Below are 23,461 nucleotides of genomic sequence, written 5' to 3'. Positions count from 1 at the left end.
GAAAGGAGGAAAATTTGAACTGAATCTGAAATTCTCGTCTTTGAGTCATCCTGCAGCCTTCTAGTGCTGCAGAGGTCTCAGCACAGTGATCTTACGTATCATATATGCTCTAATAAATAGGTTCAATGAGTTGAGTTAAGGGCAGAGTTTAACTATTAACTCCAAATTTCCTCGCTCTTATGGCTGTAAGTCAATCCCTTAATGTTACTTTAACACAATTTCTGGCAGTTGAATAAAATCTATGGTCAATATTACAACCCCTTCCTTCCTACATGAAGGAAAATATACGTGTGATTTACATAAGAAATGATGGGAAATGCTGTGAGTGAGCAGGGGTGATAAATGTCCAAGGCCCCGCCGGCCAGGAATCCAAGCCGACCATCTGACTTGGGCTGTTTGGGCCCTCATTAACCCAATCCCAAAACCAGCAGAACTGGCAAAAATACCTCCACGTAGGTACAGTTCCCAGCACAGGAGCAGTTAGCAGTCAGAGAGGTTAGAATACAAAGCTGTAAGATATATCTAAAATAATACCGCAAAAATCAGATGACACAAAGAATTCGAATACTTTCCTTTTGTTAAGATACAGTAACTGAGAATACAATGAAATTCTTCATGTTCAGTATCTCCCATTAGATCAATTAATATTCAGAGAAAGGCTTTAACATGAAGTTTAAATAATCATAGAAGGAGAAAAAGAACCACCAATGTTCTAGAAGCTTCTCTAGACCTTTCAATCAATTTTATTTATATGCAAAACCAAGAGAAACTCAGAAAAAACAAAGCTCCTCCTGATGCTAAAGCTCTCAATTTACTGACAGGCAAATGGCTTCATGCTGCCACTTAATCTCATTTCTTGCATAATGCCCTCTAATTAGCATATCAAAGTGAATTAATACTTCTAGGGCATTAGCAATGGGAAAATCTGCTCCAGGCTTCACAATAGCAGTTAAGCAAGAGCCAAGAAATCCTCAAAAACACCACAAACCACTTTGCATTGCAAAACTGTTCAATTTATTTATCCTCTCTCTCTAAACACTTTTACCGCACACTGTTTTACTACTGTTCACCAAACAAAATGATAATTGCCAAAGTTACCAGCATCTGTAATGCCTGTTTAGAATCTTAATTTAGGTTGTATACTTGAAGATCCCTAGATGCTTTCATTGACCCCACCATCCCCAACAGGACACACTGGAAAAACACTGTTCTTTTTAAAAATGCTATCGGGATAACATTATTAAATTCCATTTTCCCCTCACAATAAAGAATGAAAAATTAAATAATATATGAAAAAGCCACCTGCTGGACAATGAGGAATGAGAGATTAGCTTTAAATGTTGATGCATGGCTTAAGTATAGCAAAAGGTTTTGACCTGTAAACGCATGATACAAACCCACCCCCCTCCCCAAGTGATTGATTTGTAGGATGCACGATATTCAGTGATTCACACATTGCTACAAGTTCCTATGACTGCAACACGCATGGAACTGATCGTTAACAAAAGAATTTAAACTGCAATACCTAAAATAGCATAAAATTAAAGTGCATGATGATTTTTACTATATGCTTTCATGCAAAACATGCTCTTTTTTTCCCATTCCTGAAGCAATAAACACATTAAGCTGTTGCAGTCAGACATCAGAGCATTTCTTCTTTAAAAAATATTTTCAGCATCTACTTTCAATTGCAGGTCACTTTGCAAAATATAAACTATGATTTATAAACAAAGACTAAAAACCCCTGAAACTTCATCATCTTAGTGCTCCCTGTCAATCTTTAAATACAGAAGAAGAGCATTAAGAGGCAAAAAAAACCAAACCCCAACACGTGTACACCCACCCTAAACCCAAGAAGGGGGCTGGAGCGCTAACACGAGGCTAATAACAAAGAGTAGAAGAAAATGCTGGGGTCAGTGGGGTTTGCAACATTTCTGTTTGCAGCATGAAGGGGGGGAAAAAAAGTATGGGAATAGAAAAATAAATTATGATGGGTATTTATCTAGCACTTTGAGCCTTCCTAAAGAATGTGCATTATTGAAAAATATACAGCATTCAAGCACCAGGCTTCACTTCCTTTCATATTTAATTCCCTGTTTACTTCCACTGTAAAGGCAGCATTATGGAGGAGCTCTAACGTCCAGCTGAGAAGCACAATTCATCTGTTTGGCTGATGAACTACTCCAACTTTATAAAAGCATGAACTATAAGAGCTGACAGAAACTTTAATAATTTATATTAAATATTGATGTGAATTATTTACTCCATTCATACTTAAAGGCATGAATTGCCTACCAGAGAAAAGCAAATGTGACAAAAGGTCAACACGATGGTGAAAAAAGGCAGGCTGTGTCAGGCGTGTGTTATCTGAACCATGCTGATCACCTTGATAAGCGAATAGCATTAAACATGACTGCTGAGAAAACAAACAAAGCATTCTTCTCAGGGTGTCAATTCATGGAATACAAACAGCTACATCTAATTCTACCAATGATACCAGGACGGCAAAACTCCGCTCGGGGCTCCGCTGATCTGGACTCGCCACTACACGGATTCAGTATTCATTCCTGCTATTCATAAAAATATTCATCCAACCGTCAGATGCGTGATGTGCAAGGAATTGAAAATCAGCCTGAAAACTGAGGACAGATACACACCGGACTCTCTCGCGCTCTACTCCATGATTATTAATATAGCCTTCATATGTATTTAAATATTGCGTACATTTGTAACAATTTAGTATGTCTAATTCTGCTTATATTTGTCTACGGTAGACTGCAAATATCATTATATTAATGCTTCACACAAATCAATATTTAAATTGAAAAAAGACAGCATAATATCCATATCGTACAACTTTTTCATTGAAAGCTGTAGGAATAGAGCTTGATAAATGTGTTAAATCCTGTAAGGAAAAAAAAAACACAAACTCTTATGCATTCACTACATACTATTATAATAATTTATCTCTGAATGCAAAAATTCCTTAACTTACAACAAGAATCCTAAAATACACCACACAGTAACTCGCATTGTTTGTTATTTGCAGATAAGCAAATGTACTGAATTCAAGAATAAAATGAAGGACACGAAAAATAGCCATAAAATAAAAGAAATCCCTGCTCCTACTTAAATTAGTATTGACAAGTAGGTCCAAATTTATTCTCTACGGAGAGAGAAAAAAAACCCACAATAAAAAGATCTGGAAACACTGATGCTGATAATCAACGTGAAGACTGTTATTTAAATAGGGCACTAACAATGGTTAAGGTCTAAAGGTATGGTGTAGTTACAGGTTCTGCAAGACAAAGTATCATGAAATTCTCTAATGAAAATAATCACCAAAGCCGCCTGTTTCCTTAACCAGAGAAGCACCCCGTTAGAAACCCACCAAAGAAAATGGAATTTTGATAATGAATGTGTTTGAAACAGATGACCAAATGACAATCAGGACACTTTATTCAATTTATTTTTTCCTAGCAGGACATTTATGAAGAAAAGCAATGTCATTGCCATAAGGACAGTGTAAATGACCCAACATTCTACTGCACGTCATCATTTGTAAGACATTTGCTGACAATTAAAAAAAAACCAAATCATTCAAAAAGCATAAGCGATGGTTCGGTGAAAAATCTCGGGTTCTGAAGCATGAGAAAGGAAACAAAAGCTAAACAATTTAAACTGAAGATGTACGCACATAAACACACAATGCTTACTTCCTTATGTAGCCAGGCTAAATCAAAAATATGGATTTGGCAGCTTGGAAAAAACCCAGGACTGCACATAAATATTAAAAATGGCTAAACTGAGTAACAGTAACATCACAGCTGGTATTTGGAATATAGCTAACATGCATACATACACACACACATATATATGTATGTATGTATGCTCTCAGTGCCATTTCATTGTTCCATTTGAATCCTTTCATGTTCAGACAGGACTGCTAGGACTGTGTGTTATTCTGTATAATTGCAAGTCGTTGGCTCTAAATGAGAGTTTACAAACACTGGAAAGTTGAAATTTGTGTTAAGGCAAGGCGAGAGTCCTGCGACTCGATTTTTAGCTAACCACAGTGAAGAAAGGGGTTAACATTTTCCAGTTCTGCTGGCAGACCAGGCAAGGAGCAAGTCCTTCTCCAACGAGTTACCTAACAGGCAGCGTACAGATTTTGCAGCATATTGACAAGGGGCGTTCCTAAAAGAGTTGGGCCATTTTCATCAATAGGGAGCTCTGCAGCAAGTAAGGGCAAGATATAGCCCTTTAATCATCAGAATGGCATCGTATGGCTATTTACAGTTGTAGCAATAAAAATAAAGGTTTTAGCTTACATGGGGAACAGTGAGAAATTAACCCCACGGTTAACGTCACTATTTGTCTGGGATTCATATTGGGTGGGGTTTTTTTTCCCATTCTTTAAAACAAAATTCTGCACAAGGGGAGAATGTTCTTAATGAACATTTTCCTCCTCTCTCTTTAGACATAAAAAATAGTTCAACCAGCCCAACCAGCCAAGCAGGCCTTTCTCTTCCCCTGCGGACACCTCCTGCAGTCGAGAAGTTCATTAAGTTTTATGATCTTCCCAAGTCAGTCCTGCTTATAAGCCTCACAAAGGCCACAAATCTGGCAAACCATCATGTATGCCATTAGGCTTTACTAGTAAATGAATGCTATTTAGGGTTTGTGGTGACAGTAAATTAGGGTTTGGTTGGCAGCTATCATTGTTGCTGTTGGACTTACAGAAATAAATAAATAAACATATACGTGCAGGCATATACACACATGCATTCAGACATTTCTATAAACCCGTGTTCCCATCTATATGAATTATTTTTAAAGACAAAAAAACCAAATCATCTATCAACACAATCCAGGGCCTAATAATATGTCATTCCATTGGGAAATAATTGCAATTCCCTAACCATTTTAAGACTGTAAGAATTAATATATTTTCATTTCTATCTCCATGAGAATAACCAGTACCTCAGGTAGAGCAACGTCCTAATGGAGGCTTAATCAAATTACAAACCTGAAGGATTTTTACTCAGTAAAATAGAGCTATTAAAAAAAAAAAAAGGCACAAATCAGGTTTTTTTATTCCTACTGGTAAGCGTGTGAGGAGACAGACTGTGACACAGGTATGTAACAGATCCAAGCCGCGTGAGGAATGCAACTTTAACACTTCCAAGAGACACCTCAGAGAGCGGGTAAAACACAAACCAGCATCAACAGGCTTTCCTGTGCTCATCTCCCTCCTTTATTGGAGGGGCTCTGGTAGAACTTCGGGTATCATTTTTCTCTGAACTAATTAAAGAAAGAAGTGGCAGTTTCTTTATGAAAACCATGCTACCTTGTGGTTGCCTCTAAGAATGCACGTACCTATTAATATCTGTAAACCCCCTGAATGTATTATGCAGCACTTTTTAAAATGTTAAAATGTTAAAAAAGAAATGTCAGGCTAAATGTGGTAAGCTCAGTGATTTGCTTTGTACATGGTAAATACCTCACAGGAGAAAAAAATATCTTCAGCTCCTAACCCTAAGTGAGGCAGAGAGAGAGGCTTTTACAAATGTGATGCATTCATTAACCCTTGCAGGAGAGTGAGAAGAGTTGCTCTACCTAAACTGAAGATTCCTCTACGTGTTCTCTCATGACCAGTCTCACAAAGTCCTGGCTGACTGTACTGAAAACTACCAAAATATTAAGAAAAAAAAAATACATAATACAAAAACGATTTAAATATTGCATTACTTAGAACGGACAGGACCGCAATTACACTTTATGTCTAGGCTACAGCCTCCCTCCTCACCTCCCGTCCTTCTCACAGAAGAAGGTAGTGATAAAGCCATCATGGCAATTCCCACTGCCAACACCAAGGTAAACTTTGGTTCCGATTAAAAAGAATTAAATACCATTGCATGACCCAGTTGCAAGAGATTTAACTACTCGGACCACAAGACAATGCAGAGTGCCAAGAGGAGGGGGGGACACCTCTGCTTTAATTGCATCTCAGACCGTTCACCCTTCCAGTTCAGAATTGTTTGAGCCCTTTCCTATGAAAACGGCTTACAGAAAATATGCTGGAATTTATTTTCATGTTTTATTTGCTTGAGCACGCTAACTACTAAAGCCTACAGAGACATTTCCTCTCAACTGGGAGACCTCGAGCAAAGGTCCCTGCGGGAAGAGTTTTTGGTGGGGGTGTGGATTCATCTCCCATCAATCAGCCGGTGCATTAATCCTGTCCCTCCAGTGCTGCCAGGGCTGGCAGGATCTTGCGTTTAGGCAGGCGGACGCCTTCACTCTTTGTTGCTTCTCAGCGATTTCATAAAAGACATAACTTGCAAACTTGGTTCGACTACTTGCAGCGCGAAGGCAGGATCCCAACTTACACGTTATCACCAAAACACCCCAAAACGTTTCAGACCACAAAGTCTCCCTGTCAGGTTCCCTCTCGCCTCCGAAACAGCGGTGGCCTCACCAAACACCCTCTGCCACTAATCCCTGCTGCTGAAAGGACTCGGGTTTTTCTTCGCAGCTCACCTCTGACATGTGGTTGACTACACTTTCCTTTCAAAACAGTGAGGCTAAGCCCTCTGCAAATAAAGTGATCGCAGGACCTACACTTGCCTCCTTAATTGAAATCTGCCTGCTGCAAAACACCGAGGGCAGGGTGCCTGGCTGGCTCCAGAGCAGGACGGGCAAAAAGTTTAGGGAAAGGCAGAAAGCAAACACAAGCCAAAGGATGGAAAGGGGTTACGAGCAGACCAAGGGAAAACGTAGGTAGGTGGGGAGGGAGGGCAGGAGGGGGATCATTCCCCTTATCCCGGGTAATATAATGCAATATAAAGCAGAATCAATCTTAATATTCACAACACAGTCAATACCCTAGTGCTTAGCTGTCAGCAGAAACTGAAGTGGATCCCCGGTAGCAAAGAAACCTTAGGACATAAAGCACCATAATTCACTGAGAACTGTGCACTTTAGGCTTCTCACAGCTGAGATTTGCAATGATTTCACTTTTTTGTCTAGTCTTACGTGGAACTAAAGGGGAATGCGACTGAGTATCAAATATAGCAAAAAGCCAGCCAATGCACGTATTTAAACTCCACATCACAATAAATGTTCTTACTCTCACAATACAAAGCAGAATACTTTGCAAATGTTCTTCTTAAATAGGAAAATTCTCTGTAAATTCAGTGATGTGAAAAAAAAATGCTGAAAAAAAAAAATCACCTATAATGCCCCTAAGAAAAACACGGAGTTTATAAGTGTTGCACTAATGAGGAAAACAAGTATTTTTATATACTTTTGAGATTAAATATTTGGCGTTTGAAACATCATCACTCAGGAGCAACCGGAGCTTTGCTGCACCCTCACAAGCAGGGGGATCTCTCTGGAGTCTCCCTGCCCGGGGCAGCTTTGCTCTCCCTCAGAAACTTTATCGTCCCCGCTGCGTGCTACGCATCCCGGGAAAAGAAATTAATAAAATATATGAGGTAACGCAGGTCTGACAAGTGCTTTGCCAAGTGTCCTGACGGCTAAAAAGGCAGCCCGGGCGCTAGCGGGGTCCCTCCGGAGCCGCGAGGAGAGCGACGGGGGACTCCGCACCGCGCCATTTCACAGCGAACCAACCCGACCGAGCCGCCGCCGGGACGGGTCCCCTCAGGTCGGCGGGGTGAGCCGGGCCATCGCCCCCACACACCACGGGCAGCTCCGCTGCCCCGCACCGGCGGCGTGAGAGGCGGCAGAGGGCCGGTATCGTCCCCACCGGCGGGTAGCGGCGGGTGGAAGGCGGGAGGGACCAAGATGGCTGCGGCGGCGGCGGCGCGGGCGGCCCTTACCTGTTTTCTCCTTGATCTCGCAGAGGACGCTGAACAAGGCGGGTTTCATCCTGTGGCAGTTCAACGCGTGCTTCCTGAAAGAGAGCAAGAGGACAAGCGGTTAAAAGCCGTGTTTCAGCAACATGGCGCCTTCGCCGATAAGGATTCCCCCCCCCCCCTTCTCCGTGTCTTCGTCCCCTCTTTCCCTGCCCGCCAGCACCCGCGGACCGGCGCCGGGAGCTCCCGTTCGAGAGCTCCCGGCGCCAGTCCGCGGGTGCTGACGGGCTGAGGTGTGAGCAGCGCCGGTTCGGTGGCAGCCGCTTCTCCCTCCCTCCTTTTCCCCCCTGCTTATGACTTTTATACCGAATTATCTTTGTGCAAATGCCGCCGGGCCGAGGGGTATAAATCACACACACACCCCCCCCTTGTCGCCGGTACGATCCGTCCTGCGATATTATAACTGATTTATTAACGAGATGGGGAAGGGGCAGAGTTAACATTCTTTGTTTTTGTATTTATTGTGATTTAAAACAGGCAGGTTTGGGTTTGTTGGTCCGTTCCCCCCCCCCTTCCCGAAGCAGTATCTTGTCAGGTTTGTAATTTATCTGCCACCACTTCGGGGGCAGGGAAGGAAGGAAGGAAGGAAAGAAGGGGAAAAGTTGCGGAGCCACCCGACAGACGGACGGGAGGGACAGACGGACACACACAGCGGCTGTAGGGCCGGTGTCCGCCGGACGGTGTCCAAGAGGAACGGACAAGGGATCAGCCAGAGCTTCCCTCGCTCCGGAGCGATAAGCAAAAGCATCGCATACTCAGATATTTATTTTTTATATATATATATTAAAATATTAAATAGCAACTTTGGCGCTGCCTCGGCTGCTTGCAATTTCTCCTACGGCGCCAAGAAGTTGCTCCTAATTGTGAGACTCCGGGTCTCCGCTGAGGAGCAGGAATGAGAGAAACAAAAACCACACACACAAAAAAAAAGAAAAAGAGAAAAAAAATGAAAAAAAGGAAAAAAATAAAAGAGAAAAAAGAAATTAAAAAAAAAAAAAAGCAAGGTTTAATTAGACGAAACCAACTTTGCTTGTGCCTCATCCAGGCTTTGGTCAGTGATGGTCATGATCTGATGGAGGATGTCGCCGATGTCCTGCTTCCTGCCGTCGCCGTCTGCCCCGTCGTGTCCGTGGGGAGGAGGCAGGGCCATGCCCCCCTGCACCGAGTGCCCGGCCAGGTTGACGCCGGCCAGAGTCTGCAGCATCCTGGACTGATCGTCCATGGCTCCCGCGGGCCGGGCCGGGGGGGGGGGGGCAGCGCCGGGTCCGCTCGGCGCCCGCGCACCCCCGAGACGGAGAAAGAGGGGAAAAAGCCAAACAAAACAACAACAACAGGAGGAAAAAAATCAGTATTTGTGTTTTGACCGGATCTCAGCTGTTTATTCCACTCTCCTCTCCTTCCCGGTGCCGTAAATCACTCTCTTCCTTAGTTACAATCTTCCTTCATCATCATCATCATCTCTGTGGCTTGGATGGATGAGCTGGTGGGGTGTCTCTGCAGTTTTCCTGGTACAATCTTCCTCCACAGCTTTATTTGTGTTTTTAATTTTTATTTTTATTGTTGCTTTTTTTATGTCTTTCCCCACTTGTCCAAAAATCTTCTTTGCAAAAAACAAAAAAAAGGCAAAATTAAAAATAATAAAAAAATTAATAAAAGCCAAAATAACAAAAATAAAACTCGCTTTCAAATCCTGAAGAAGTTAGGAGGGTGGCAAACAGCAAAAAACCACAACAAACCAGGCGAACACCCCCACCCCCAAACTGCAACATAAAAAAAAGCCAAGAAAACACAATCAGGGGAAAAAAAAAGTAATTAAAAAAATTAATCGCCCTCCCCCCTTAAAAATAATAACAAATGGTCCCCGGTCTGTGCAGCGGGAGTGAGGCAGCAGCAATCAAAAGTTTGAACTTGTGCAAAAAAGAAAAGAGCGGAAATAACGGGGAAAGAACTGTTTAAAAAAAAAAAAAAAAGAAAAAATCCCAAAAACCCCCCCCAAAAAAAAATTAAAAAAAAAAAAACCCAACAAAAAAAATTAATTACACACTCTCTGCGAAGCAATGTGCAAAAATACCGGCCCGCCGGAATTTATGGCCCGCCGCCCGCCGCCGGCCGCGCGGCGAGGATTGACAGCCCGCCAACGCCACTCACTCACCGCGGACGTGCCGCCTGTGAGGGAGGAGAGCGGCCGCGCGCGAGAGGGACGCGGGGCCGCCGCCGCCCCGCCCCGCCGTACCGCCCCGCCCCGGCCCTCCCAACCGGGCGGGGCCGCCCGCCACCACCGCCGCTGCCGCCCCGCCCGGGGCCGCCCGCCTCACGGGTCCGGATCCGCCGGGTCGCCCTCCCGCCGGGCCGAGCGGCGGCGGCGGCGCTCCCGGAGGGGTGGCGGGAGGGGCGGTGGGGGGTAGCGGTCTGAGAGCGGCGGGAGCGGCGGCCAATCGCAGTGCGAGGAGGTGGGTGCCGGAGGCAGCGCTGGCCAATCAGGCTGCACGGGGAGGGACCGAGTCCGCCTGCCCCCGCCCCGTGGCTGAGAAACTTCTGATTGGGCCGTTCGAACGGTCACGTGGCCGGGGCGAGCGGCGCTCCGGCCCCGCCCCTCCCGTTGCTATGGTAACCCCCCGAGCTGAGGCCTCGCTGCTCCCCTCAGCCCCGCCGCCGGGCCGGGAGGGTCGGGCCGGGCTCAGCCCCACCGGAGCAGCCCTCAGGCCCGGCCCGGCCCGCCGCGCCTGCCAGCCTGGTGACGGCGGGAGGCTGGCCTTGCCCCGGCGCCTGCACCTTCGGCCGTGCGGGGCTAACCGGCTGAGGGACGGAGAAGCCCCGGGCCCGGTCGGAGGCGGCCTGCTCGTCGGTGTGGCCGTGCCCTAGCGGGTTCCTCACGGACGAGCCCTGTCATGAGGCAGGAGTCTCCAGAGAGGACTCCCCGCTGCGCAGTGAAGGGGCCTCTGTGGAGCCCGGATTTTAGTTTTGAAGCTGTTGCATATGGGTTGCCAAAATCGTTAAGAGAAAATATATATATCTGTGTCAGGAATAATTAAGGCATCATTCCATAAAGGGGTTTATCTTTAGATCATTGCCACCCCCAAACTGAACTTACGTAGGATGCCTGCCCCACGCAAGTATGTAAGGGAAACGACTTTAATTCCGATCTACTTTCTTCACATTTTGAGTAGTGTGCAACACAGCTATGGCAAGAGAGCTCTCAAGGAAGGGAAAACCACCTGTAGCGTGGTGATAGAGAGCTGCAGCAGAAATTAGACTGGTATTTAATTCACTGTACGTACTGGATCTGTGATGGGACAGTTGCAGCTGAAAGACGTCATGTCCAAACTAAAATCTCATCCTCGTCTCTGACATTTCGTGGATGTATGGCTGACAACTCCCACTCCACATGGTTAACACAGAGCTCTTAATCTTCTTCCTTGGCTTGCGCTTGCCTCCTCTCTCAATCACGGCTGACATCACCATCATCGTACCTTCACTCAGGACCATAACTTGGATGTCATCCGTTTGATTTGGAACCCTTAACCATCTCACACCGGTTTAACTCTCACCTTTCACAGCGGTGGATTACTTCTGCTGCTACTGTCCCTCCAAGCAATTAGCATGCTCATTAAAATTCTCACTATGTCCCATCTTGACAACGGTACCATTTTCTGGTCTGAGCAAACGTGTTCTTAGGATCATCCAGCTGTATTAAGAATGCTTATTGTTAATAATTTATTACTATTATTCTGACTGCCCAGTTCTGGCCTTACGCTCCCTGCTGTCTGCCGTGTCTAGAGCGGTTTCGGCTCCCTGCCCTTGCTCAGCCACTCATCGGCCCTCATCATCCTCTCTTTGCAGCATCAAACACATTATCTCCACTGCAGCACCTTCAGCAGCACTCAGTCCTGCTTCTCCCTGCCCTCCAGCACCATCCTTCCTAAAGGCTGCTTTTGCTGATGTGTATGGCTACTCAGAGACTTCGAGTCACACTTTGCCTAGGAACTAACCACGATTTTGTCGCCGCTTCCCTAGGAAGCTGTTGAGGATGGCTGTGGCAGCGAGCCTGGGAAGGGCCAAAAGGCCATGAATACACCGCAAAGGAAGTGAGCCTGGGAGCAGCTGACAACGTCCCCAGTTCCAGATGGCGCAGAGGCTTGAGAACGGACCACAGCGGGTGGCGGGGCTCGCCCACTGTCCCCATGCTGGAGACTGGAGACAGACGGAGTACTGGGCTCAGACTGGTGGTTCTCACACTTGTAAGCTCGGTCAGTATCGTTAAATCACTTTTCTTTACAAGTTACCTGTGTCTAAAGGCATCCCACTTCTGCCCGTGTACCGGGCGCTCGGTGGAAGGTTTGGTTTAAACTCACAAAACAACCCCCGGGCCGGTGGCGGCTCCGGCAAGGGGCAGCCACTGAGTCTGGCAGCGGAACCGGCCCCGCAGCGAGCGCTGAGCGCCGCGGGTCTCCTCAGGCGGCTCCGAGACACTTTGTGAACGTTTCTACCACGGTTCCTTAGTGGTATAGCTGGCCTTTACAACGGCCTCGCAGAGGAGCTCTGGAACCCCGGCCGCAGCGCGGCCCCGGGCCCTGCGGGAAGGCACAGCGGCCCGGCTCTCGGGTCCCTCCGCATCCCAGGCCCGGTGGCGGCCTAAGCGGCTCCTGAGGCGCGGTGAGGCCCGCCGCGAGTGCGGCGGAGCGAGGCCGGCGGCCGCAGCCCCTCAGCCGGAAGCCAGGTCCCGCCGCGGCGTACGCATGTGCCCGGCTCTGCCCCTGACGGGAACGACACTTCCGCAGGCGGTGCTTCCGGGTCGCGGCGGGGCCCAGCGCTTAACCGGTGTGCGGCGTCCTCCGGACCCGGAAGGGGCTACCCCGGCCCGCCGGTGGCTGGAGGTGGCGGTGCCCGGCCCGGCCCCGCGGAGCGGCTCGGCGGCTGAAGCCTGTGAGTGTGGGGCGCTGCGGGGCGTGTCGCGGGGCACAGAGCGGTCCGGGGCCCGGCTGTGGGGTGCCTGCCCGGTACCGGCCGGTGCCGCTCCCGGGGCGTCCCGCGGGTTCACCGAGGCAGCGACGCTCCGTGCTGTAACCCCGCCCGCGTTCCTTCAAATAAAAGCCTATGGTCAGTCCGCGGGATGAGGTGACATGTCACAGGGGCGCGGGAGCCTTTGCAGTGCTGGGGGGACGCCGCTGTGGTACGAGCGCTCGGGGCTTCCCGGGCCTCCGCAGATAGGCACGGCCGCTACCCGGGCGGCTCGGGGCCGCTTCGGTGCGGAGCGAGGCGGGGATAACGTCCCCCTGTGGAGCAAGGTGCTGCGGCCGGGCAAGCGGCACTGTCAGCAGAGCACCTGGCAGCTCGCTGTGAAGGGAAAACAGGTAGGTGGGACGCAGGGCTCCGCTCCTGCAGTTGGGAGTGTGGTAAAGCAGGCGGAGGGGTGCGAGATTCCGGGGCTGCACTGGAAATGCTCTGCACTTGCTTGGAGGCCGGAGGGGTCTGTGCTGGCCCAGAGCTGCCGCTTCACCTGGATCAGTGATGGCGCGTGTCAGGGCTTGGTCTCTTGATCCCTTCTGAAGCTTGTGGGTTCCTGCCCTGACTGCTTGGGTGCTCACAGGTTGGGCGCTTTTAGCATTGTTGCATGTGGATGTGTTGCTGGTTTGTGGTCTTTATTTTCTCATGTGCGTGGCAGGTGGTGATCAGAACTAGCGTGCTCGCTGCAGGAGTGGCAGTGAGGAGTGAGAAGGGTTCCTGGAAGACACCCCAACAAATTGATTTCAGTGTTAGTGGAAGTTTAGTGATTGTCTAAATGGGAAATGCTGGAGCCAGGCTTTGATTTTCCAAGTATGTTCTACGTGATTTGAGGTTTCAGGGGATTACCAGGTAGATGCAAGGTTGGGAATTAAACTCTCTGTTATTTTTTCAAGTTCAGAGCAGATCTGTTCACGGACACTTTTTTGGGTTAGATTAAAAAGAAATGAGATCATCATCTACATATAGACTGTACAGAAATAACTGAGGCGGTGAATTGGAACCAGTTTAGTACATTTCTTTCTCAAGTCATGTTTCGGGTCTTTCTCATTACACCCTTTCATCATCTGTTGGTTGGTTGAACTGTTTCACCCAGTTGCAACAAATAACAAATGTGTCTAAGGGCTGAGTTCTTGGGCAGATTGGCGTTTTGACCAGTGAAGGCCTTGGCAGGTGAAGGAGGCTGGAAGAATGACTTGTAAGTGTTCTGTAGCACAAGCTGTGAGTGTGAGAAACAGACCCCTGCATTGAAGGGTCAGTTATAGTTGCAAATGGGGCAGCAAATAGGCAGGGCACAAGTGGCACAGCCCCAGGTAGAATCAGGAGATCTGTGTGGCAGCTCTGTCTTGGCTTTGGAGAGGGACAGTGGCACTGGCTGAGAAAGGAGGAGGGAGAGCTCAGACTTTCTTCAGCTTTTCCCTTTGAGCTACTCGAAGGGACAGGCTGTGAGCTTTTGGGTGCAGCAGCAGAACCATGGCCGTGCAGGTGCTAGCAGGACATGGAATACTGCTGCAGAGCCACCAAAACCACATGCTGTGTCACCAGTGTCATGGTGATTCCTGGCTGTGGTACTGCCCCATGTCTGAGATGTGCCGTGCACCAGTTTACTGTCAGGTTTTGGTAGCAGCAGCTCTCCATTTGTTGGAAGTGACCAAGCAAGGGCTTTTCCATTAGACAGTTCCTCTAACAAAGACCCCAAGATGCATTTTAGTATTAATTGTGTGTGTGTGTGTCTGCTGAGAAGCTTTATTAAACTGCAATATCCAGCTATTCGTTGTCTATAAGGTCAGTTTCATATATAGGACATCACAAGGGTAATCCCTACCTTGTTTCCTTATTACTCAAGAAGTATTGTATCTAAATCAGTTATTCAGAAAGCAAAACAAAGCTCATTGAGTATGTTTTGTGTGCTCTTGAAGGAGACAGACCAAGAATTTGTCAATATGAAAATTAAAAGCCAGAGGAAAGGGAGATTCATGTGTTGTTGAAGAAACGTGAATCTGGCCAGTTACATTTGACATAGAGTCCTAAAGGGGCTTGAGCTCTTGGGAGTTTTTTAAGTTGGTATTACCCTCATGAGCATTTGTGAGGTCAGAAGCAGCTTGCACCCTGTTATGTTAAAAAAATATAACATTATAATCATCCCTTTTATCCAATAAAAATATTTTCATGCAGTCAGAAGTGGAATGGCAACAAACTAAAGAAATCAACAGACATGAAACTTTGTTTTGGCCTATGCTTCTGTTTAATACCAGAGTGCTGTGCAGCGAGGCTGCCTGTGGTACTTCAAGTGCCTGTGCCAGGAGCCTGCGGGCTGGCTGTGGCTACAGCAAGTCTCCAGGCTTTGTCCTGGGTCCACCCAGAGCAAGCTCTGTAAGGCTGGGGGCCTTCACGTGCTTAAACACCTTTCAGACAAATTTGGCTTCAGCATGTCCAGGCAGCTTTGATGCAGCTGTACAGGTGAGATAGAGCCAATTTCGGGATAATGCCATACTTCCAGGCTCACTCTTGAGTTGCAGTGTAGATGTTGCTGGTGAGTCTTGCTCGGGAAAACCCAAACAGCACGGCACGTGTCTCAATATTATACAAGCAAAAGAAAGGTAAAATGTTGACGCTTCCTTGATTGTTTGTCCAAGATTGAAGTTTGTATAGGTGTTTGTAAAGTTTATGGGGTTTTTTTAAGCTCTTGAATACACAATGAGAGAAGCCAAAACTGAAGTTCTAGTCTAACATTTGAGCAGTCTGAGCCTACGCTTTTATCCTCCTCTTTGCAAGTAGGTATTTTATTTGTTCATCTCCAGAACATTAAAGCCCAGCAAACTGTCTTTAAAGCATTTTAGGCATATGAGTGAAAAATCATGGTTCCATGTAAAAGTGCAGCGCCAGAGTTGAAAGTATTTCTTTCCAGCTTCCTGTGCAAGCAGAAATACAGCTTCACCCGCTCACAGGCAGCAACTGCTGCCCCCACTTTTGGAAAAGAGTGTTCATCAGGAATAAAAATGAAATGGAAATTGCAATGTGTTTTGTTATTTTAAAATTGGAAGTTAAGCCTTAAAAACGAACTCAAATACTCATCTTTTTTCTGGAGAGTAAACTGTGATGAACACATGCTGTGAATTGGGGTGATAGGGATTCCAGCGCAGTGGGTCAGAGCAGTAGGACACTGCAGATGTAGTGCCTGTGTTAGGGTATGCTTGCTAGCCAGCATGGAAAAATAAGCATAATCATAGACATTAAAAATTAAGCAAAGTGTTTGCACATATTTAGATTAGGCAAAACCCAGGCAAGATGCCGCTTTTCTAAACTGCTCCTATCCAAACCATTCAGTACAATATCAGAATGAAAAATGACAACACTTTGTCATCTGTTCAAATTGATATTGCACTCTTTGCAGTGACAGCTGAAAAGGCCCACAGGTGCCATATAAAGAGGTGACCATGTTGTCATATTTCATTTAGGCATCCCTCTGCAAAGCCATAATTACCTAATTAGGTTGTTAATTAGGAGATTAGCATTTCACTATATTGATAGAATGCTCTTTGCAGGCATGAGTCTAGATACAGATTTGTCTGCCCTAATTTATAATCTCTGCATTTTTTTGTACTTATTTATTTGCTTAAAATCTTGGTACAAGATAGCTCAGGTTAGCTGAGAATCAACTTGTTTACAATTAAATGAAGATTTGACAAGATCAGGAAACAGAGGAGAGCATACAGCTTCCATACGTACTCCAGTATTCTCTCCCTCCTTCCCTAAAGCTCAGTAATTAAAATAGCAGAGTTGGTATCATTTGCATCCTGATTAGTACAACAACAAAAATGTAGCCAAATTCCATGCAGTGCGTAAACATAGAAATACATATCTAATACCAGATTAATTTACAGGTTTGAAAACTACCAAATAATTTGTGGGAAGTTGTGTATAATGTAGTGTTTTCTCAGCATAACTTTCACATTCCGGTTTCACTCGTGAAAGAGCTCCTCTTTAAATGACTTCAAATGATTATTCCCTTTTTAATGCCAGGACCCGAAGCATGAGTGACACCTTCTCTAGATAAGTATTCATTCTTAAATGCACTTGAGCTTTTGTTGAAGCATGAACTTAAATTTTCATACATTGTGGTTCGCTTTCCTTTATCCTGTGTGCACAGGAGTCTGTCTGGCATTCGAGGGGGTTGATTATTTGTACTGCTGCGAATATAGATAACTGAGCCATTCCTTTTGCAATTGCAGACAGAAGTTAACTGTGAAATTATTTCATATAACCTGAATCATAAATTCTGAAGTGTGTTTGCATTGTCCTATTCCAGTTTATGTGATGTGGGGGGGAGAGAATCAATTTTTTATTCTAATCTGCCCATTTTTCTCATTGATTTTTAAGATCACTTTAAAGAGCTCTAGTCAGAGAGGTGTTTAAGGCCAGTGACTAAGGAAGCCCTTGAGCAATATGATGACCTGTAATATTATACAATTCTTCCAGGCTGCTGTATTCTGAGATTATTAGTAATTGTTTCAGCCCCAGGCTGTACCTTCTAGAACTTGCATCTTTGTTTGGAATACTTCTGTTTACCTTGGATTGGGCTTTAATTGTTTATTACTTCCTCAAGGAGGAAAGCCAATTTAAATATATTTCCATCTTAAAATACCACAAACCTCCAGCTTTGTAAAATAGGGGAGAGGAAATTTTTTCCCACTTCTCACTTTTTACTTCTATAATTTAGAGAGCAAAATAACCTTGCGGGGATTGGCTTGAGAGTTTTGTGGAGGAATTTACAGCTGCTTTTAGCCATTCAAACTGAAGGATTCTTAAAATTATTCCATTAAAATTGGTAGATTTTCAAATTCGTAGGCCTTTCCTGTAAAAGAACATTTTTAGCTGCTTACAGCTTTCTCCAGGTTTTAGAATTTATTTAGCCATCTAGAGGTCTGTGAGCAAATTTCCATGTGTTTGTCAAAACAAACCAGAAAATTCAGTCCAAAACAACTGTGTTTTCCCAAAAGTAAGGTAACCCGCAGACTCAGTGTTTTTCATGCTCAAGGTCAATGGTTTTCCTCTGAAAACAGCAGTAAGAACAGGTTGACACACGGTCGCAGTCCCACAAGTCGGTGTGGTCCAGCGTTCCCAGCTGTGCCTGCTGTTGCCTGTGCTGGTGTGCAGGGGGTAGGTAGGATGGATGGGAAGGATGGCAGTCATGAGAGGTGTGCATTTAGCTCGTCCTTTCCCCTTATCGCAGACTTGCTTTGACACCTGAAGTAGAATAACATGCAAATATGAATCAAACTGGGTTTTGGGATATGTATGGGGTGTAGGGGGGAAAGAGCAAAGTGAGAAAATCTTCCTTATATTTAAATAAATACGGTATATCAAGCAAGTGGGAGGGTCACAAGAACACTTAGTGTGTTGCAATGATGAAGTTGCTTCCCCAACTTCAGATGTGTTCATCTGTGTGTGTAAGGTACAGGCTGTATAACTACATATCCTCTTTCCAAGACCTTAGTGTCACCTACTGGGAGCTGAATAATTTGTAGGACATTCTGCATTACTTATCGTACGCTGCGTTATGAATGAGGCTGATCTGCATAACAACCTAGCTTCACTTGCTGCGAGAGTCTATAGATGCCATAAATATAGCAGTGGGTTACTGGAAGAGGAATACTTCTGATAAAAATAGTAGACTGAGATCCAGCTGTCTGATATTGCTAAAGTTGCTGCAAAACCTGGCAGGTCGTTCAGCCTCTTGATGGTGCAGTTTTACACCTTTGAGGATGTTCTGTAACTGCACACAATTGACAGGGGCACTTCAGCAATACAGCAATGAGACCAAGAGAAGGGGAGTGAGGGTGTTCATACCCGGGGTGTTGGTCAGGTAGTATGCAGGAAGTAAGACAGGTGAATAATCGAGATCAAAAAGAAAGTGAAGGGCTGATTCAACTCTGTCCTCTTACATGTTTGCCATCATAACAATAACCTGTATATCACATCATACATAAATACCGTTATGGTTTCATAGGCTTCACATTGCTCTTTTCATTTTTAGTGCTCACATAGAGTATGCTGGACAGCTGTCTGCAAAGCATTTTATTTAATAGTAGAATAATATCTCCATAGTGCAAGTATTAAAAGAACATTTACTTTTTGTTTGCGATTGAAGAATGTGTAAGTTGCTGAGGCTCAGAAAGTCCCTGGGTTCATTAAATTCAGCTGCTACCTGTGGATGTGGTAACAGCATGTGGGTACCAGGAATGCAGCAGCAGTGGAATGCTGGCACCTCTCAGTGGATCTAGAAACTGATCTCCTACCTGTAATTTTACTGGCACTGATGACATGGAGGCTTCAAAGTATTTGTGTAAAGGTTTGCAAAATTGGGCTTTGCTTCTCTGAATTATTTTACTTCACTGGAGGTCATTGTTTCACAGACCAGGTTGTGCGATCTAATTGTGTTTTGCCTTAAAGGAGGAACCAGTTAGAATTGTGTAGGTAACAACTGCTAAAAAAAATCTGAACTTTTCTTCTGGTTTTTTTTTGAGGGGTGTTAGCTGTTCATAGAATTTACAGTTAATATAAATTTATTAAGAAACTAGTTTTAATGTGTCCTTTGAAAAAAATGAAGAGGAGGAAGAAAAAAATGTATTTGTATTAAACTTCAGAGTTTGAAATAGAATTTCTTCAAATTTCTCACTGTTCATGTTTATGGGAAAAGTGATTACATATGTAAAACTGTAACGAAGCTTGGCTAATTTAGCACATGGACTGTTAATAGCGTGAAGTCGGGGTGCAGAGTATAAAGGTAAAATTCTCGCATCTGCTGTTACATGTTGTTAACTCCCTTAGCAGACATTAAATCATTTCAAGTACAATAATAGTGTGGGAGGTAAATTAACTAACCATTAACAATCTTATAAATACACAATTAACATGCCAACATTTATATGACACATTGATGGGGCAGCAGTAATTTTTGATTGGGAGTTTGCAGACCTTTTAGAAGCCCGAGGCGGTTGCTTAGTTAAACAAGTTCTTACTGCTTGCAGGTAAGCATGGCCTTTGCTAATGAGTGGTGTGTAAAGAATTAAATTTAAAGAACATTCTCAGTGCACTTTTAAAAATACCCATACACTGTACTTCCTTGAGTCTGTGTTCTCCAGGTCGCACATACTAGTCACACTAAGAGGCCTTTAACACGTAAATCACAGCCAGGAGAGGGCTACCTTGTGGTAGGACGTTTGCCTTATGGCCTCTCACGTTGAGGACTATGAGAAATCCTTTGGGGAGAGGAGGCCTACTTTCTGTAATGGAAATAGTCAGAAAATAGAACTTGGAGTCAGAGCGTGGTGAGGTTGGCTGGGACCTCTGGGGACCTGGTCCCACCTTCCAGATCCAAGCAGGGCTGGCTCAAGCGGGTTGCTCAGGGCCTCATCCAGTTGAGTTTTGAGTATCTCCAAGGATACTGATGGAGTGTGTTTAGCTAATAGCATAATTTACTAAAATGTATGGTAGGTGTAGTGTATTAATAACAAGCAGCATGTCAGTTTTATTCCTCTACCATTCCTTTATTGAATTCCTTCTTGCTGCTGGGCCTGTTGTATAATATAATACTTTTGGATTTATCTGTATTTTTTTAAAGCAGAAAGAACACAGTCTCTCAGGGGGAAAAAAGAAAGAAGGCAATATTTGTGGCCAAGGGAGCAAAAAAGCCTTAAATTATGAAGGATGTAAATCTCTAGTGAATGTTCTAATTAGCAGATACTGATGTTTGGTGGTAGGGAGGGTACTGATAGGGATTGTGGGTTTGCAATTTACAATACACCTTCAAAATTTCGGGATTTTCATGATTAGATGAGTGTCCAAATAAAGCATTACCTTTGCTTCCGACTGTTTAAATGCAGAAGCTGCTGTATGGAGCTCTGTATGTTAACACACTTTTCTCCTTGGAATCGTAGAGGGGAAATTATGAAATGTGTTTTCGTGGAGCAAGCCTGTCTGATGCTTTCTTTCACTTTCTGCTGTTAAAATCTGCCAGGAAAAGGCCAACTGCTTTTATGAGATTTTCATGGGATATGGCTTTGTGTGATTTAAAATTATTCCTTTTCCTTTGGTATTTTATTCTTGCTGGCAGAAGTTTTGCAAACAGCAACTATAGAGCTTGGTTTTGTTGTTGTTTCTGTGTTCAAAATGCTAAATTAACACATACAGTTCTGTAGCTGGTATTAATATATTGGGCTTTTCTCCTCTGATCTAGAAAAGCAGTGGGGATTTTGAACTTCTGGCCAGGCAGGAGCACAGAGTCTCCCCTTTCAGAGGCAGCCCAGGCTTGAATTAGCTTAACACATAACTATAAATCCACAGCTACAGTAAAACAGGATAACAGTGTGAGTGTGGCTTGGGTTTTGTGGTTTGGGTCTTTTTTTTTTCATCCTCTATTTTGTAAGGCTGCTTGAGTACTCTGAATGAAATATTTTAGGTAAGTGGCAATTACTGCTGTTAGAGTGCTTAAGAATTCAGGCGTGTGGTATATGATCATAGAGCTTTTTCTACATTACAACAGTTACCCTACGTGAAGCACTGTGCAGCAGCAGATGTTCAATATTCTGCTCTGAGATACTAACCTCTTTATGTTTAGAATTTTTCCTGGAAATACAAAACCCGAAGAAGGTCTGTACTAAAGTAATCAGAGAGTTGGCATGTAGAGGCAGAAGAAAAACAGTAACATGTTATTATGATGGTCGAAGAGAAATTCAAAACCCTGCCTGGTTTTGTAAACTTATTAATTTGAATGGGCAGATGTTTCTCCTGTGTATTTTCTCTGTGTCCTTCTCTGTGTAGTACTTAAGAGTATTTTGCCTTACAGCAACCTTTCGTTGTAGAGTAATGGGACCTGTCTGTCAGTGTCTGTTGTGTTCTGTTGCCTTGGGATTCAGGTTTTAAGCCGTCCTCCAAAACCACTACTCTTTATGCAGTGTAACTTATGTAAACTGGAACAGAATTAAAATAATTCACTGTACAAAGCTGAGTCAGGTTTTGTGCATCCAAAATACAAACCTCCCTGAGTCAGGGTTTGGATTTTGTTGTTTGCTTTCCTAAAACACTGTGTATATTATGTTTCTAGGTACATGCGTCCATGAAACAAGATGGAGAGAAGATAGTATAGCGAAGTGTCGGACTGGTGGTGTATGGACAGAATGGCTTTCCTGGACAACCCTACTATTATACTTGCTCACATTCGGCAGTCACACGTGACCAGTGATGACACGGGGATGTGTGAAATGGTCCTGATAGATCACGATGTTGACCTGGAGAAGTTTAATCCCTCATCAACATATGGGGACAGTGGTTCAGAAACACAGGGAAGCAATGGTGAGACTCAGGGCTATGTATATTCCCAATCAGTCGATATTACCTCAAGCTGGGACTTCGGAATCAGAAGACGATCAAACACAGGTAAGTGATGTTTGCAGCCAAGATCACATTAGCCTTTTAAATTTGGTTTCTATTAGTCTGGCTTGCATGAACAAATCAGAGCATGACTAGCTGGGTATGTGTCAAACTTTTCCTTTTGTAATGTCAAGACCCTTTTTATAAAAGGACGTGTAATGATTCAGTTACTTTATTGTGCTGTCAACTGAGTTTTAATTGTTGTTTTACTTATGCATGTACAAAGGTAGTCAGCTTGATATATATAAAAAAATAAAACTGTAAAGACATCAAGTCTAAATCCAAAGTACATAAAAAGTCTTTGATGTTTCCATTGTTAATGTCTGGAGAGGTGTTAACTTTTGAACAGGATAGTTGTTTCCTGAGAAGAATCTACCTAGTGAGGCATCAAATCTATTTGTTATAAAAGAGAGGAATGAAGTTTGATGTGAGCCAATGATTTGTCTGTGTTTTGTCTTCTGAAATTTCATTTCTGAGAAAAACCCTGAGCTGGGATTGGAGTTAACAAATGAGAAAGTTTAAGGGTGTGTACACAGTTTCAAAATACGCTCAGCTTGTCTTGACTGGAAGAAAGCTGTCCCATTAGTTGTTTCACATGAAGGGTATTCAGGCTTCTGCTTGTACCCAAGGGATGCTATGAACAAAAGTTCTGCGGTATAAAATATATATGAAAAGGTTGGTGTGGGGTGGTCAATGCTGATCTCTCTTTGGAGTCTTTTTTTCTGCGTTACAGTGTATATATATTTTTCAAATGATTTCTGAAGGTATTATAACACCACCTAGAGCTCAGAAAAAACATCTGTACTCTAACAAGTAAAACATTGTATGGTGTTGAATATCTTGAAACACCTTTTATGGCTAAGAAGTTGTCGAAAGTTACAGAAGAGATGTGACACTGGTCTCCTGTCATGGAGAGTTAGATTTGGAAATAAGACAAATATATAGCTGCAGCTGACTGTAAGGCTTGGTGAGACTGTCGGTGTGCCGAGCTGCCTAGCATTGTCCTGGAGGTCTTGTTTAGTTCTGTTGATGGCATAGTTTATGGGGAAGGAGGGGCAAAGTTTAAAGTTTTGTAGAATTGCTCCAAAAAATAATTCTGAAAGATTATTTCCCCAAGAGAGTAGGTTGATAGAATAATATCCATTTCA

At 44.5% G+C, this 23,461-nt stretch overlaps 2 protein-coding genes and 1 long non-coding RNA gene across 12 annotated transcripts in view; 2 read left to right on the top strand and 1 right to left on the bottom strand.

Moving 5' to 3' along the window:
• Positions 1–10,290, bottom strand: part of PBX3 (PBX homeobox 3) — a 108,809-nt gene extending 98,519 nt beyond the window's left edge. Inside the window, exons 1-3 of one of the 2 annotated variants that reach the window (XM_030507378.1) lie at positions 10,033–10,290; positions 8,906–9,477; positions 7,845–7,918 (exon numbers count right to left, since the gene is read on the bottom strand). In XM_030507378.1, the coding sequence (XP_030363238.1) occupies positions 7,845–7,918; positions 8,906–9,102 (271 nt within the window). In that variant the 5' untranslated portion in view covers positions 9,103–9,477; positions 10,033–10,290. Of the gene's footprint in view, positions 1–7,844; positions 7,919–8,905 lie in introns of both variants that reach the window. The other variant, XM_030507379.1, reaches the window with a different exon arrangement.
• LOC115617163 lies at positions 6,085–8,682 on the top strand. Of its 3 annotated transcripts, none has more exons than XR_003994519.1 (2): positions 6,085–7,669; positions 7,868–8,682. It is a non-coding gene; the product is annotated as an uncharacterized LOC115617163 (long non-coding RNA). The 3 variants fall into 3 exon arrangements; XR_003994520.1 differs by having other exon boundaries at positions 6,085–7,678; XR_003994521.1 differs by lacking the exon at positions 6,085–7,669 and adding an exon at positions 7,676–7,758.
• A 2,355-nt stretch (positions 10,291–12,645) lies between the features above and the next one.
• Positions 12,646–23,461, top strand: part of MAPKAP1 (MAPK associated protein 1) — a 100,032-nt gene continuing 89,216 nt past the window's right edge. For 3 of the 7 annotated variants that reach the window (XR_003994518.1, XM_030507374.1, XM_030507370.1), the window contains exons 1-2: positions 12,646–12,803; positions 21,988–22,319. Coding sequence is in view for 5 of the 7 variants with exons in the window: in XM_030507374.1 (XP_030363234.1) it covers positions 22,052–22,319 (268 nt within the window). In the remaining 2 variants the exon portion in view is untranslated. The other 4 variants (XM_030507371.1, XM_030507372.1, XM_030507373.1 and 1 more) reach the window with 4 other exon arrangements.

This window comes from Strigops habroptila, chromosome 15 (genome assembly GCF_004027225.2).
Source record: "Strigops habroptila isolate Jane chromosome 15, bStrHab1.2.pri, whole genome shotgun sequence".
Classification (NCBI taxonomy): domain Eukaryota; kingdom Metazoa; phylum Chordata; class Aves; order Psittaciformes; family Psittacidae; genus Strigops; species Strigops habroptila.
This window is presented reverse-complemented; position numbering and strand designations above follow the sequence as displayed.